The sequence below is a fragment of the Carettochelys insculpta genome, chromosome 16 (genome assembly GCF_033958435.1).
Source record: "Carettochelys insculpta isolate YL-2023 chromosome 16, ASM3395843v1, whole genome shotgun sequence".
Lineage (NCBI taxonomy): Eukaryota > Metazoa > Chordata > Testudines > Carettochelyidae > Carettochelys > Carettochelys insculpta.
In genome coordinates, this window is record NC_134152.1 from 29,724,272 (window position 1) to 29,741,486 (window position 17,215).

The 17,215-nt window shown below is 53.7% G+C and overlaps 1 protein-coding gene across 4 annotated transcripts in view; it reads left to right on the forward strand.

Moving 5' to 3' along the window:
- SDK1 (sidekick cell adhesion molecule 1) overlaps positions 1-17,215 on the forward strand; it is a 727,049-nt gene that overhangs the window by 558,601 nt on the left and 151,233 nt on the right. For all 4 annotated transcript variants that reach the window (XM_075010599.1, XM_075010598.1, XM_075010600.1 and 1 more), the window contains 2 exons: positions 5,117-5,309; positions 8,287-8,385. In XM_075010599.1, coding sequence (XP_074866700.1) covers positions 5,117-5,309; positions 8,287-8,385 — 292 coding nt within the window. The remainder of the gene's footprint in view (positions 1-5,116; positions 5,310-8,286; positions 8,386-17,215) is intronic.

A 17,215-nucleotide genomic window follows, 5' to 3' on the forward strand; every position in this document is an offset into this window, starting at 1 on the left:
CACGTCCTCCAGGGCTGGCAATGTCGATGTTCAACTTTGACGTTGCGCAGCACCACATCGAAATAGGCACTGCGAGGGAACGTCTACACGCCAAAGTAGCGCACATCGAAATAGGGATGCCAGGCACAGCTGCAGACAGGGTCACAGGGCGGACTAGCGCTTCCGGGGCAACAGCTAGCCGCTCCCTTAAAGGGCCCCTCCCAGACACACTCAGCCTGCACAGCACACGGTCTGAGGAGCCATAGGCACACAGACCCCGGGTGACGCAGGCATGGACCCCCAGCAGCAGCAGCAGCAGCAGCCAGAGGTCCACCCAGCCCTCCTTGCAGGAGCAGGGCTCGCCCTGATCCATGCCATGTGGGAGGCAGCTGAGCACCTCCTTGCTACACCGGAGGAGGAGCTGCCCCCAGGGCAGCAAGGCTCAACCCCCAACTCTGCAGCACCCCGCCCCGCCCCCCCGCCTCACACGCCGCTGCCTGTGGAGCTACCCCACCAGCACCGACTGGTGGGAGCGGCTGGTGCTTGAGGAGTGGGACGACGACCGCTGGCTCAGGAACTTCGGGATGAGCCGGCAGACATTTATGGAGCTGTGCCAGTGGCTCACCCCCTCACTCAGGCACCAGGACACTGCCATGCGGCGTGCTCTCCCTGTGGAGAAACGGGTCGGCATTGCTGTCTGGAAGCTGGCCACTCCAGACAGCTACTGATCCGTGGGACAGCAGTTTGGTGTCGGCAAGGCCACCGTCGGGGCTGTCCTCATGGAGGTAAGAGGACCCACGGGGGGAGGGCAGGGCTGGGGAGGGGGGCCCGGGCAGAGGAGGGCAGGGCAGGGGAGGGCAGGGCAGGGCAGAGGAGGGGAGGGCAGGGCAGGGCCGGGCCGGGCCACGCACACCCTGCTCACCCCTCATTGGTGCTCTCCCATGTGCTTTCCCTGCAGGTTGTGCATGCCATCAACGCCATGCTCCTGCACAGGCTCGTGAGGCTGGGGGACCCAGATGCCACCATCACGGCCTTTGCCACACTGGGCTTCCCCAGTTGCTTTGGGGCTCTGGATGGGACTCACATCCCCATCCGTGCCCCGCATCACAGTGGAGGACGCTACATCATTCGCAAGGGCTACCATTCTGTGGTCCTCCAGGCCTTGGTGGACAGCTGGGGCCATTTCCAGGACATTTATGTGGGCTTGCCTGGCAGCACCCACGACGCCCGGATTTTCCGGAACTTGGGCCTGTGCCGCTGGCTGGAGGCGGGGACCTACATCCCCCAGCAGGAGATCCCTGTGGGGGACACCACCATGCCCCTCTGCGTCATCGCAGATGTGGCGTACCCACTCCGGCCCTGGCTCATGCACCCGTACATGGGCCATCTCTCCGCCAGCCAGGAGCGCTTCAACCAGCGCCTGAACCACGTGCGCCAGGTGGTGGAGCGCTCTTTTGGCCGCCTGAAAGGACGCTGGAGATGTCTCCTCACCCACCTGGATGAGGGCCCCAACAACATCTCCCAGATTGTGGGTGCCTGCTGCGCCCTGCACAATTTGGTGGAGAGCAAGGGGGAGACCTTTTATCAGGGCTGGGCTGTGGAGGCCGACAGGGCCGACCTGCAGCCACCCACTGCCCCCAGTCGCCAGGTGGACCCCGAAGGGACCCGGGTCCGGGAGGCCCTGCGGGCCCACTTCGATGATGAGGCCACGGGGTGAACTCTGCCAGGCCCCCCACTGCCCACCCCTTCCTCCACAACACTCCCTGCCCCTACGCCCACACCACGGAGCACCCAACCGCACCTCCCCCACACTTTTCCTGGACAAATGACAGCACGCACTTGTGGCTGAACTTAAACTGGTTTTTCTTTTAGAACTTTTTTTTTTAACTATAATTAAAACAAGAACAAACTATATACAAGACCTCTTCTAACAAAAGTATTCTGTACAAATAAAACAATAATAAAAGGTATTGCACATAACGGATAAGTTGGTCAATAAAAAGAAAACCAGGGATGATAAGGAAGGGGAGAACTATTTACGTGGGGGGGACGGGGCAAAGGGGGGCACACATATAAATGAAATGGGTCAATAAAACAATCCTCTTCTCGGACATATATAACTATATACAAGGGCGGGGGGGCCACATCCCGGGCCCCACGCCCCTAAAGTCCGGCACTGGGGGTGGGCGGCCGGGAGCCCCGCCTCGGCCGCAGCCCTGTCCGGGGCTGGCTGGAGGCCGGGCGGACCGGAAGATATGACCGGCAAGTCTCAGCTGGCCCCAGGTGTCCCTCGGCGGTCCGGCCCTCGGTGGTGGGTGGCGGGGCGATGGCGGACGGGACGGCGACGTGCGGAGCAGCAGGTGGTGTGGCGGGTGGAGCAGGCAGGGCGGGCGCTGCAGCGGCCGGCGCGGCATGGGGGGCCAGGTAGTCCACAAGACGGTTAAATGTCTCCATGTAGGCCCCCCATGCCTCTTGGCGCCAGGCCAGCGCCCGCTCGTGCAGGTCCAGGCGGCGTTGGTCCACCCGCAGGCACTGCTCCGCGACCTCCAGCTGCCGACGATGGATCGCCAGCAGCTGGGGGTCCGTCGCCATCAGGTGCTGTTGCGGGGTCTGCCGTCTAGCCCACCGTGGGGCCGGTCGGTCCTCCGCTGAGGGGCTTGCCTGGAGCAATGGCCCCAGAGGGGATTCCGGGACCACTGATGCCTCGCCGGCGCTCTCTTCCGGTCCTTCCGATGGTGCAGCTGCGGAACACAGGAGGAGGCGGGGAAGAAGAATGGAGACAGGCGTTAGTGTGGGCCCCGAGCCGTGACCCTTGTCCCCCCACCCCTGTGCTGCAGGTTCCCCATCCCCGTCCCCGGGAGATGCTACTGGGATGGATGGGGTTCAGGGGTCCCCCTGCACTGCACCCCGTCCCCTGGCGGGAGTGATTCTCACTTCACTCAGCAGGGTCTGACAGGAGAGGTTTCTTAGGCCACAGATGCCCGGTTTCTCTCGGGAGTGACTGCACAGCAGTTGGAGACAGTCCTTCCAACCCGTCCTGGGGAGAAGACCCCAAGGGGTGCCCCTCTGGGGTGTGGCTTTCCCCCTCCTCAGACTGGCTGCCTTCCAGCTCTCCGTTCCCCTGGCCTCTACCTGCGGCCCCCACCCCAATTCAAAGCCAGCTCAGCTCCTCCCTCCTCTTTGTTCAGGGCAGAGATGTCACCTGCCAGCTGTAGCCCCAGGATCATCCTTTGCCCCTGGGAGCTATTCAACTTGTTGCTCATATCTAGCCTGAGTCTCCCTTTTGCACTCCCCCCACTCCATCACATGCTGCTGCTGCGGGGTGTCCCACCCCCTCCTCCCGGGGGACCCTTGAGGTTCCGCTCCCCCCTGCCCCGGGGATGGGCCATGGCACTGTCATGCGGGGGAGGGGGGCTGATGCACTGCTGTGAGGGACATGGCCCTGCTGTCCTTGGGGCCATGGCCATGTGGGCATGTGGGGGGCCCTGGGCACATATCTATTACCCCTGCCCCTCAACCCCAGGGGTGTACATCAGAGGGGGGTACATACCTGTCGGTCTACTCCCATGGTCCGGAGATCCCCGGGGGGTGGACACCCGGCTGCTGCTCCGGGAGGGCGGGAGGAGGATCTGCAGCCCGGACTCTGCAGAGGAGGAGCCCCCCTCCTCCTCCTCCTGCCGTGATGGCCCGGGGGTGGGCTCTAGGGGGAGCCTCCGGGGTGCGGGGCTTACCTCCGGGACGGACTCCGGCTGCAGGGCCTGCTGGGGCTCGTCGGCCGAGGTATCAAGGGTGGCCAGAGGGGAGGAGGTGTGCCGGGGGCCCAGGATGTCCCTGAGCTCCCTGTAAAAGGGGCAAGTGATGGGGGCAGCCCCAGATCGGCCGGCCGCATCCCGGGCCCGGGCGTAACCCTGCCGCAGCTCCTCAACCTTACTCCTGACATGGTCAAGAGTGCGGACAGGGTGACCTCGGGCGGCCAGGCCCTCGACCAGCCGAGCGAACACATCCGCGTTGCGCCTCTTGCTCCCCATTACCTGGAGCACCTCCTCCTCGCTCCAGAGCCCCAGCAGGTCCCGCAGCTCGGCCTCCGTCCAGGAGGGGCCCCGCTGCTGCTTCCCAGCCTGGCTGCCGGGCTGGCTGGCCTGGCTGCTCTGGCTCCCCTGGAGGGGGCTCCCCTGGGGGCACTGGGGGGGCTGCCGGGCAGCCATGGCAGGTGCTGGCCCTGTTCTGGGTGGCTGAGGGACGTGCAGGCTGGCCACGTGTCTAGGCTGCCTCCTGCACATTCCCTCAGCTTCCTGCACAGGAAGGGAGGGGGAGGGGACCTTTAAGGGGCCGCTCCACGTGGCCACCATTGAGCTGAGGGACTGGAGAGAGCGTCTCTCAACCCCTCAGCTGATGGCCGCCATGGAGGACCCCGCAATTTCGACGTTGCGGGACGCGCAACGACTACATGGTCCCTACTTCGACGTTCAACGTCGAAGTAGGGCGCTATTCCTATCTCTTGATGAGGATAGCAGCTTCGACGTCTCGCCGCCTAAAGTCGAAGTTAACTTCGAAATAGCGCCCGACACGTGTAGCCGTGACGGGCGCTATTTCAAAGTTAGTGCCGCTACTTCGAAGTAGCGTGCACGTGTAGACATGGCTAATGTGAACATAAGAAAATTGGCCATTAACAAACTTAGGATCAAAATTAGACAAATGTTTCTAACCATCACAGGAGTGAAGTTGTAGGACAGCCTTCCCAGGGGAGCAGTGGAACAAAAAACCTAACTGGCTTTAAGACTGAGCTTGATAAATTCCTGGAAGGTCCCCTTCTGAGCTTAGAGTTTACAAACAACATACTTCATGTGCTTCAATATGGATATAGGAGCCTAACTTTTGGCACTCAGCTTGGAAGAAGTTTGGAAATTTATTTTTAAAACATGCTTTTTATTCTGTTGAGAGTCAATTATAATATACAAACTCATCCAGTGAACCCAGTAACAGAAATTATTACAAGTTGCATAATGATAGCATTTACAGTTGTTTTCACTGTTTTGTTTTTGTAACTGGACTAACAAGATCTTGGCAGTGAGGTGTATTGTCAGTGGAAACAACTTTTAATGAATGTTAATCTATATTTAAATTTTCTCTGTTCTAGCTCTTGGCATGGCCAGTGGATGAACCAGAGTCTGTGACCGTGGTCACCATTGCTCCCGATTTTCATGGAGCTCACAGTGGCTGCATTACCAACTTGAAGAAATTCACAGCTTATTACACATCAGTTTTGTGTTTCACCACACCTGGGGATGGACCACGAAGCCCACCACAACTGTTGTGCACGCATGAAGACAGTGAGTATAATGAAGTCCCACCATCATTCATCAACAGTGCCTGAAAACTGCTGTTAACGGTGATGGCCAAAATTTTCAAACCTAGCTTCCTGAGATTAGGCTCCAAAATCCATATTTACTCACAAAAAAGAAAGTGATTTGATATTCAGAGGTGCTAGGCAGGGTTCCCTCTAAACTGAGCACTTGGGCGACCACCCATGGGAGATTCAGGTGCAGCTCAGCTGATAAGCAGAGTGCCAATCCCACCCACTATGCGTGGCGGTGCATAGCCACACATGCCTTGGTGCACATAAAATTTGTTCTGTACATGGATGTTAAAAATCAGAGGGAACACTAGTACTGAGCACCTGTAGCACTCACTGAAGTCAATGGATGCTACAATTGTTCAGTGCTTTAGAAAATCAGGCCACTATAAATTTAAATATTTAAGTACCCAAATATGGATTTAGGAACCTACATTTAGGCACCAAATATGATTTTTTGCAAGTAAGTACATTGAAAATGTAGCTATTTATTTGCATGCCGCGCATATTTTCAAATTTTTTATGTTCAACTATTTAAAAGGTGAGTTTTTTATTCTGATCCTGTTTGTCAAACTAAGTTAAAAGGTACGTCAAGAAATGAGAATGAGCCTTGTAGTTCAGTGCAGAGGTTATTTGCTGTATCTCACCCCCCACGTATTTTAGCCCAGTTTGGTTCATGTGGCGGTGTCTATTCGAGAGAGGTTTAGGACTGATATGTCTGGAGAGGTGAAGGGGAGTTGTTGCAGGTCAAGATTAAATTCCAGTGGCAAAGTGATCTGAAGGAGCTTTGCACAATTATCTTTCTTCACTAATCTTATCTTCAAGCAGTGCTTTTAATCCTGTTCCCTCACTGAGCACTATTCTGACAACCTCAAATTTAAAACTAAGTTAGAAAAAATGGATTATTGTATTCAGGTTAGCTAGTGCTTTTTAGAGGCATTATTTTGTCTTAATGACCTTTGGTTAGGCTTTTCCTTGTTCCTGCAAAGAAGAGTTTGGTTATGGGCAGCATAAGAGTTCAAGAAGTAAGATTTCAAACGAGAGACTAGTCATCCATGAGAGAATGTTCAAAGAACATAAAAGAAATTTAACTACTTATCCAGGGATTTTCTCCTTCATAGTCCATCTCATCTGTGTGCTAGAAAGTGTGATATCTTTCTGTGCTCAAAGAGCAGATTTCCTGCCACTAGAACTTCAAAATCTTAGCAGATCACTGAAAAAAAATTATAACCATCAGGAATCTATGAGACAGTAATTTAACCTCGTGTGTATTTACGGAAGCATTAAAGCTAAAAGACAAAGATGAAACGGGAACAGTTATTATATTTGTCAAACACTGAAGAGGTGGTATGGTTTTGAAAGACTCTTCAGAAAATAAAGGAGTTGTAATGGCTAAAAAGCAAAGCCAACATTAGCATATTTGTTCATACTGTATGATCTGTACCTTCAGAAGACACACAACATCCCTAGTGTGACTCCAGGACAGGAGTACTTGAAATTGGGTATTTATATGGATTTCATTTAATATTTCACTGAACACATCCGCATGGTGAAAAAAAAGATATATACTTTAAATAGAACATGGAGCTTCCAGACTTCTGCTATCAGTTGACTACTTTCTGCCTTTCTTTATAATGGTTGTTGATTCTGCAAAAGAATTTGCTGATCGGTTGCAGATTAAACATGATCGGACTTCCAGGGTGACACAGCCTTGGTGAGTCAATGAAACTGAAGTTGTCTTTTCAGACCTGTGCAACAGAATTAAAATTGGACTGTAACTGCAGCAGGAAATTAGATTGGAACTTTGTGGATAGAGCCTGATCAAGATTAGGGACACAGATACCCACTACTGAATACTTAATGTCGTTAGCTATTCCTGAGATTTGTGCCAGCAGTTCTTTCTATAATGTTTTGACTACTGGCCATTGGAGACTGGTCTCAGAGTTTTCCCTCTCTGGGTTTGCAAAACTACAAATATGGCTATAGCCAGCCTTTCTTTTCTCATAGTGAGAAGGGAATGAGAAATTGCACAAAAGTGGAGAGGAAATAAAATACAAATTTGCAGTCCAGAGATTGCCAACTGGTGTCAGCAGAGCTGAGGGACAACATATTTGGGCAGGAATCCAGGTAACAGAAAGCACAGTGAATATAAAGTAAGCCAAAAGCTGTCTTTTTCAGTGCATCGACTGAAGAGAGAACAGCAAGTTGGATCAAAAATCAGTCAGGTTGTCTTCCTTGAAGATCAAAATTGAGGGAGGATGGTATATTCTTGACAATCATTCCATTTTATAGGCTTTCATTGCACACTAGGGAACTGAACATTTCAAGAGCTCTTGAGCTACACCATAAAAAATCCTTTAAAAGTTTCAGAGTTGTATACATTTTACAGGAGATAGTTGCTATTATACTGAAGATTTTTAGAGCTGTTTGGCAAGAGTTTATCCAAGTGCTGATCAGAGAAAACTGACCTTGATGTGTGAAATTAAAAGACCCAGCCCAAATGGGATATCTGCTAATGCTGCTCCTGCAGATACAAGGCCTGATAACTCAGTCCCTACAAAGGCACAGTAGAAGACTGTAGTCAGTGTGGTATGTTGAGGGAGAACAGCAAACACAAGTGCTTTTTCAGGATCTGGCTAGCCTGATTGTTCTAATTAGATTAGACCAAGAAGAGAGACAGAAAACAAGTTGTGCGTAAATCTCCTGCTGCCATTCTCTTAGGTTCTCTGCACAGTGAGGATGAGGATGGGATAACATAATTTAAGTGATGATAGCTGGAGAGATTCTTAACACCTTGCATTCTCACTCTCCCCTGCAGCTCTTACATATGGCTCCTGCTGGGTTTCACTAGCCCTGGCTCAGTGTTTTATTTCTTCAGTGCTAACCTTGCAGCATGAATCACATCATAAGTAAATGGGATCTCCTCTTAACAGATTTCCCTTTCTGATTGCCAGAGCCAGGAGCTGTGGGACACTTGAGTTTCACGGAGATTCTGGACACGTCTCTCAAGGTCAGCTGGCAGGAACCTGTAGAGAAAAATGGCATAATTACAGGCAAGTATCTGATGTTATCCTTTAAAATAAGGTATGGGAATACTGTTGCAGTGGGGCAAAAGAAGGATGGATAATAGAACATTTAGAGAGAACTGTCTATCAAGAATGCAGGTTTTCCGCTTCCTCTTTACGATAATTGAAATGTCAACTAGGACATGTTACTGAAGGCACAGGTCCAATTACCACCAGTCCATGATTGTGGTCACTGAAAATGTGCTCTGTATTAGAAATCAACTCCCCACTGAGCATCAGGCTTGTTAAATCTCACAACAGTTCCACCTGTGTTACTAGATTTCTGAAACTCTGAGATTGTTTGACCTTTGCTGCTAAGGATCAGGGCCTCCTAATGCTGAATTTGCAGCGAGGAAATCCTGATGGGCCATTACTAAGAGGTTATAATTAATATGAAATAACAAGTTACCAGGATCCTTCACCCTCAGATCAAGCTGTCTGGCTCTGGGTCACTTGACAGAAACATTAAACATTATTACTAAACAGAGACTATATTATAACAACACAGATCTCACACTTGCTACTTCACCTTTTCCTGCAATAATCAACAATAATCCACAGCTTGGTTGGAACAGCAGCCACTCGTTTTCTGTCAAGGGGGATACATATCTGGGAAAGTTCATGCTACTTACCCACAGAGGTAATGCTGTCATCAGAGAGAAATTGTTAGAGAACAGAAGGTCTGTTTCTCAAAGAATTATACATTTTCAACATTTGGCTTCCTTTTTAAGTTTGAAAAAATCTGAAAATTTCAAAATTCTTCTCTGACAGGCTTTATAAACTCCACACTAGCTTCAAAGGGGATAAGTCTACTTTGAGGTGGAGGGCTCCTGCCTTTTGGCCTTGGCAAAGGATGCTTGGACAGGAAAAGGCGTTAAAAGATGTGAGCTCCATTAGAAGTGAGCAGTCCTGGGAAAGGAACAGGCTGTTGAGCTACTCCAGCCTCAAAAAGAGGGTGGACAACCAGAAGAGCCTGTCCCCTTGCTGAAGGAGGATTTCTGCAGCTAAAAAGGGGAAAAGACTGACTGTTGCACTGGGCTACGTCTACACGTGCACGCTACATCGAAATAGGCTATTTCGATGAATAACGTCTACACGTCCTCCAGGACTGGCAACGTCAACGTTCAACGTCGACGTTGCGCAGCACCACATCGAAATAGGCGCTGCGAGGGAATGTCTACACACCAGAGTAGCACACATCGAAATAAGGGTGCCAGGAGCAGCTGCAGACAGGGTCACAGGGCTGACTAGCACTTCCGGGGCAACAGCTAGCCGCTCCCTTAAAGGGCCCCTCCCAGACACATGCAGCCTGCACAGCACGCGGTCTGCAGAACCATAGACACGCACACCTCAAGCGACGCAGTCATGGACCCCCAGCAGCAGCAGCAGCCAGAGGTCCACACAGCCGCCCCTGCAGGAGCAGTGCTCGCCCTGCTCCATGCCATGCAGGAGGCAGCTGAGCACCTCCTTGCCACAGAGGAGGAGCTGCCCGCAGGGGAGGAGGACGCAACCCCCAACCCTGCAGCACCCCCCCCCCCCCGCCGCACACGCCACCGGCTGTGAAGCTACCCCACGAGCACCGACTGGTGGGAGCGGCTGGTGCTCGGCGAGTGGGACAACGACCACTGGCTCCGGAACTTTCGCATGAGCCGGCAGACATTTCTGGAGCTATGCCAGTGGCTCACCCCCACACTGAGGCACCAGCACACCTTCATGCGGCGTGCCCTCAGCATCGAGAAACGGGTTGGCATTGCTGTCTGGAAGCTGGCCACTCCAGACAGCTACCGATCCGTGGGCCAGCAGTTTGGCGTCGGCAAGGCCACCATCAGGGCTGTCCTCATGGAGGTAAGAGGACCCACGGGGGTGGGGGGGGAGGCAGACCTGGCAGGGGAGGGGAGGGGAGGGGAGGGGGGCTCTGGCAGCCCTGGCAGGGGAGGGCCACACACACCCTGCACACCCCTCATTGGTGCTCTCCCATGTGCTTCCCCTGCAGGTCATCTGCGCCATCAATGCCCTGCTCCTCCACAGGCTCGTGAGGCTTGGGGACCCAGATGCCGCCACCGCGGGCTTTGCCACCCTGGGCTTCCCCAATTGCTTCGGGGCTCTGGATGGGACTCATATCCCCATCTGCACCCCGGAACACAGTGGAGGACGCTACTTAAACAGGAAGGGCTACCTCTCAGTGGTCCTCCAGGCCTTGGTGTACAGCTGGGGCTGTTTCCTGGACATTTATGTGGGCTGGCCTGGCAGCACCCATGACGCCCGGGTATTCCGGAACTCGGGCCTGTGCTGCCGGCTGGAGGCAGGGACCTACATCCTCCAGCGGGAGATCCCTGTGGGGGACACCACCATGCCCCTCTGCATCATCGCAGATGCGGCATACCCCCTCCGGCCCTGGCTCATGCACCCGTACATGGGCCATCTGTCTGCCAGCCAGGAGCGCTTCAACCAATGCCTGAACCACGCACACCAGGTGGTGGAGCGCACATTTGGCCGCCTCAAAGGGCGCTGGAGGTGTCTCCTCACCCGCCTTGATGCGGGCCCCACCAGCATCCCCCAGATTGTGGGCGCGTGCAGCGCCCTCCACAACCTGGTGGAGAGCAAGGGGGAGGACTTCTTTCAGGGCTGGGCTGTGGAGGCTGGCAGGGCCGATGTGCAGCCACCCGCTGCCCCCAGTTGCCAGGTGGACCCCGAAGGGACCCGGGTCCGGGAGGCCCTGCGGGCCAAGTTCGGCGAGGCCACGGGGTGACCGCTCGCAGACCCCCCACTGTACCCCCCCATGCTCCACAACACTCCCTGTCCCTACGCCCACACCACAGAGCACCCAAGAGCACCCCCCACAACTTTTCTTGTAAATAAAAGCAGACAGTTGTTCGTCAACTAAAATATCTGTAGAACTCTTATTATTATTATCAACAAGACTAACTATTTACAGGCAAAATCTAACTTACGTATATATGTATTATAAATAGGGATAAGATGAAAGGGGAAGACAAGGAAGGGGAGAACTATTTACATGGGCGGGTAAGGATCAGCATAGTAACAGGGGTCAAATATACAAACTATTTACAACAAACTAACTTAAAACTGGGGGGAATATATACAAAGGGGGAGGGGGGGCCACGTCCTGGGCCCCACACCCCCTAAAGTCCAGCGCTGGGGCTGGGCGGCCGGGATCCCCGCCTTGGCCTCAGCCCTGGCTGGGACTGGCTGGGGGCTGGGCAGACCGGGAGATACGGCCGGCGGGTGTCAGCTGGCCCCAGGTCCCCCTCGGCGGAAGGGCCCTCGGTGGTGGGTGGCGGTGCGACGGCGGACGGCGCAGCAGCTGGAGCAGCGGGTGGAGCAGCAGGTGGAGCAGGCAGGGCGGGCGCAGCGGCGGACGGCGCGGCATGGGGGGCCAGGTAGTCTGCGATACGGTTGAAGGTCCGCATGTAGGCTCCCCATGCCTCCTGGCGCCAGGCCAGCGCCTGCTCCTGCAGCTGGAGGCGGCGTTCCTCCACCCGCAGCCGCTGCTCGGTGACCTCCAGCTGCAGGAGCGGGCGCTGGCCTGGCTCCAGGAGGCATGGGGGGCCTACATGCGGACCTTCAACCTTCATTCTTCCGATGGTGCAGCTGCGGAACACAGGAGGTGGGGAAGAAGAGTGGAGACAGCCATTAGTGTGGGCCCCGAGCCGTGCCCCTTGTCCCCCCACCCCTCTGCTGCAGGTTCCCCATCCCTGGGAGATGCTGCTGTGATGGGGTTCAGGGGTCCCCCTGCACTGCACCCCGTCCGCTGGCAGGAGTGACTCTCACTCAGCAGGTACAACAGGAGGTTTATTAGGCAACAGATGCCCAGTTTCTCACAGAAGCAACAGTACAGCAGTCAGAGACAGTCCTTCCAATCCGTCCTGGGGAGAAGACCCTGAGGGGTGCCCCTCTGGGGTGTAGCTTTCCCCCTACTCAGGCTGGCTGCCTTCTAGCTCTCCCTTCCCCTAGCCTCTAACTGCTGCCCCTGATTCAAACCCAGCTTGGCTCCTCCCTCCTCTTTGTTCAGGGCAGAGGTGTAACCTGCCAGTTGTAGCCCCAGGATCATCCTTAGCCACTGGGAGCTATTCTGCTTGTTTCTCATATGTAGCCTGAGTCTCGCATTTGCACTCCCCCGACTCCATCACATGCTGCTGCTGCTGCTGCTGCTGCTGCTGCTGCTGCTGGGTGTCCCACCCCCTCCCCCCGGGGGACCCTAGAGGTTCCGCTCCCCCCAGCCCCGGGGATGGGGCATGGCACTGTCGTGCTGCGGGGGGGGGGGCAGGGGCTGATGCACTCTTCTGAGGGACATGCCACTGCTGTCCTTGGGGCCGTGGTCATCTGGGCATGTGGAGGGCCCTGGTCATATCTATTACCCCCGTCCCTCAATCCCAGGGGTGTGCACCGGAGGGGTACATACCTGACGGTCCACTCCCACGGTCAGGGGACACCCGGGGGGCGGACGCCCGGCTGGAGCTCCTGGATGGCAGGACGATCCTCAGGCTGGCGTCGCTGGAGGAGGACTTCCCCTCCTCCAGTGCCCCGGGGGTGGGCTTCTGGGGGGGCCCCCGGAGTGTGGGGCTTGCCTCCGGGGCGGACTCCGCCTCCGGGGCCTGCTGGGGCTCCTTGGCCGAGGTATCAAGAGTGGCCGGAGGGGAGGAGGTGTGCCGGGGGCCCAGGATGTCCCTGAGCTCCCTGTAAAAGGGACAAGTGACGGGGGTGGCCCCAGATCGGCCAGCCACATCCCGGGCCCGGGCGTAACCCTGCCGCAGCTCCTTCACTTTACTCCGGACATGATCCGGAGTGCGGGCAGGGTGACCCCGGGCGGCCAGGCCCTCGGCCAGCCGAGCGAACGTGTCCGCGTTCCGCCTCTTGCTCCCCATTACCTGGAGCACCTCCTCCTTGCTCCAGAGCCCCAGCAGGTCCCGCAGCTCGGCCTCCGTCCAGGAGGGGCCCTGCTGCCGCTTCCCCCCCTAGCTGCTGGGCTGGGAGCCCTGACTCCCCTTGGGGGGGGGTCCCCTGGGGGCGCTTAGGGGGCTGGCGTGCGGCCATCGCAGCTGGGGGGCGTGTCTGTGGCGGCTGAGGGACGTGCAGGCTGGCCACGTGTCTGGGCTGCCGCCTTCACGTTCTCTCAGCTTCCTGCACAGGAAGGGAGGGGGCGGGGAGCTTTAAGGGGCCGCTCCATGTGGCCACCATCGAGCTCAGGGGCTGGAGAAAGCGTCTCTTAACCCCTCAGCTGATGGCCGCCACAGAGGACCCCGCAATTTCGATGTTGCGGGACGCGCAACGACTGCACGTTCCCTACTTCGACGTTGAACGTCGAAGTAGGACGCTATTCCCATCCCCTCATGGGGTTATCGACTTCAAAGTCTCGCCGCCTAACGACGATGTTAACTTCGAAATAGCGCCCAACACTTGTAGCCGTGACGGGCGCTATTTTGAAGTTGGCGCCGCTACTTTGAAGTAGCATGCACATGTAGATGCGGCTCTGGAGACCCAGTAAACCAGGCCCATATTCTGAAGGGAGCTGCTTACAAGGCTTTTCTTCTGTTCTTTTTCTTTGTACCGCTACTTCACCTCATTTGCTTAGTGCAGGCTGTTTTGTTGTTTCTTCTAAGAGAAGAGGCAGCCAAGCACCTTTGGCTGGAGGGCTTAACACTGGCCCACTAGAAAGACATTCCCCTGAAGCACCTGCTGGGGAGGGGGTACTGGGAACCTCACTGAGCGCTTCCCCTGACACTCCTCATGGGGGCGCTATACATCATGGACACATTCATGTCATCTCCACAAAGGAATTTTTTAAAAATTATTTTGGATCAATGAAACACTTTGTTTTGACAAAATTGCAGCCTTTCATTTCAGAGATATCATGTCTTGAGCTCAGTGATTTTGGGACAGAAACTGACGGTTGCAGAAAGTAAATCTATGTCACTTCAATAAATAGGGCCAGAATCTTCAAACCTACGTGCTATAAGATTAGGCACCTGAATCCATAAACACCCAAATAATTGGCCTGATATTTAGAGCTGCTAAGCACAGTCTGCCCCCACTAATGTCATTGGGAGCCATAGGGACTCAGCTCATCTTAACAGAAGGGCACTTATGTAGAAAACTAGATATGTGTTTAGTTGCTTAACTTTAAGCACCCATTTTAAAATTTTTGGATCATGACATTCTTTGAGGATAAACTTTAAAGCTAAATATTGTCTCCAGTGTTTTCCAGTTGCATATACAGGGGGATCCCCATTATAAGTCCAGGTTAGGATCCTAACTAAAGCAACTTACAGTGAAACAACTTATAAAGGGGAATTAGCACCCATAGGGAATAATGTAATTAGCTTGAGATACATTTCCAACACAAACCCTTCACACACATGTATATAAATATAACGTACCTATAACCATAAAAATAACAAATAGAAATAGGTAAGACAAGTATGTTGCTGTTCTTACCTGGTAAATGGATTTAATGTGCTTGATATTGGAAGTTGGGTGTAGCCGGTTCGGGCTCCTGGAAGGGCTCCTCCCCTTCCGGGTCAGTGGGTGGCCGTCCCACCCCACTGTCACGAATGTCCAACAACCCCCAAGTCATTCGTTTGTGGGGAGGGGTCCCACCTTGCCTCAGGTGGGTGAGAGGCAACAGTTCAAAAGCCCCCTGCCTTACCTCAGGCAAGTGCTGGTGGAAATTAACTCAAGTCAGGGCCTAGCCCTACCTCAGGGCAGGGCAGCAAACATCCAAGAAAGCCCAAGTCCTGGAGCAAGGTGGGGCTGGCCCAAGCCCTGGTGCTGGGTGGGGAAACAATGCCACAGTCAAAGGAGCCCAGGCCCTAACTCAGGTTGTGGTAGCACACATCCATCAGGAGCCCACACTCTGGAGCAACGCAGAGCAGGAAACAACCACATAGGAGCTCAAGCTCTAGAGCAAGGCAGGGCAGGGCAACAGACAACAGCACGTACCCAAAGTGCATTTGACAACTTGGGGTTCACGGGATGTCAGGTACAGCTGGGGGACCGGATGGTCCAAGTCCAGGCCTACACGGCCTATTGATTCCACTGCGTCAGGCTGGCGCAGGGTGCAGGCTGAGGTGGATACTCCAGTCAGTCCGCAGGGGCTGTCTGGTCTGTTCTGTCAGGCGGGTTCCGCTGGGGTCCACAGGGTATCAGGCTTGGCAAGGGCCCAGGCAGCCCAACCCAGGCCTCAGCCTCCCTTAGCCAGTCCCCCACCTCCCAGGCTGGGAGCCCAGAGCTGTTCTCTGGCTCCCCTGGGGGCTGGCCTCCGGCAGAGTCTTCAGGCTGCCAGGCAGGGAGTGCAGAACCGTCGTCTGGCTCCTCTGGAGGCTCAGTTCCAATTGAGTCCTCAGCCTGGGCTTTTATAGGCTTGGCCCCACCTCCTGAGTTCAGGTCAGGTGACTCGGAGGAGCCAGGCATCACAGAAAATGGCTGCCAGAAGGGATCCTCCCTTTCCAGGAAGTGGGGTGGCCATCACACCCCACCACAAGGGATACTGAAACAGTACTCCTTGCTTGGTGAGAGTTAGGCAGAAGAGACAGGAGATGGGACAGGGGAGTCATCCACCACCATCTCTTCATCATCTAAGATGTCGATTTTGTCATCCTCCTTGACACCAACTCCTTTCTAATTGTGGTCTCATCAACACCAACAAAGTCATTCACTGCTTTGGAATAGATTTTTTTTGCACACGTTGTTCATGCATCGAACACTTATTTCATCCTATGCTGCGCCAGTGTTCATCACTGCATCCATTGTGTTAAAAGCTTTATAAAATTCTTGCATGGCTGGTTTTCCTTCTCCATCTGTACCCTTGATGAGTCTCCTGAATGTCCTACGTCAATAATAGGCGTTAAAGTTAGTGGTCTCACCTTGATCCATTGGTTGGCTCAGCAACAGTGCATTATGGATACATTCACTTAAAACTTACAGACAATAAGGAGGACAACGCAAAGGATTGTGATCCCTTGAAAAAGATTTAATTGCATATCTGTCTGAGGTATAGTAATAATAATACTTTAGTTTAATTAATTGATGACTTATATGCTTATTATTATCTCATAGAGCTGGAAGGGACTTTGAGACATCGTTGAGTCCAATCCCCTGCCCCCTCAGCAGGACCTGTCACCATCCCTGACAGATTTTTTTAAAATCTGTTTCGTCCAGGTCCCTAAATGGCTATCTCAAGGATTGACCTCAACACTAGGTTTAGCAGGCTGTGGCTCAAACCACTGAGCTATGGTGAAACAACTTATTAAGAGAACTTATAAGGGCCCCTGTATTCAATTTTGTACATGATTCAAGTGAAGTATAAAAATAGAACGTTTAAAGAAGCACATTAGCCCTATCTCTTTCAAGAGCAATCTTATCTCTCATAAGGGTTAGGTACTGTTGCCAGATTGAATAGCTATGTTTAGTTTATCTAATTGTCCCAGTACTTTGAAGTGGATATGAGATTTGTCTTTAGTTCCTGTCACAAAAGCTCCTGTGATATTGAGGATGATTTTAAACAGCTGTCCCATTCTATCCCAGAGGTGAGTGCATTTAAGTGCTGAGACAGGGGAGTGATTCCTGGCTCTATGTTTACTATTCTAATTTAATCTGTCATTTCTTTTGCTGTCATCACTGTAATACCTAGCATAACCTGTTAACTATGTGAATGTTATAAAGCATTCTGGATTCCTCTCAGGTGAAAGGTGCTATACAGCTATGCGATGGTAATGTTGTTATTACTATTGAATGGTTTCAGTGTTGCTTTGCCAATGCTCCTCCTCCCCCCTCAAAAAAAGAACAACACTGGAATTAG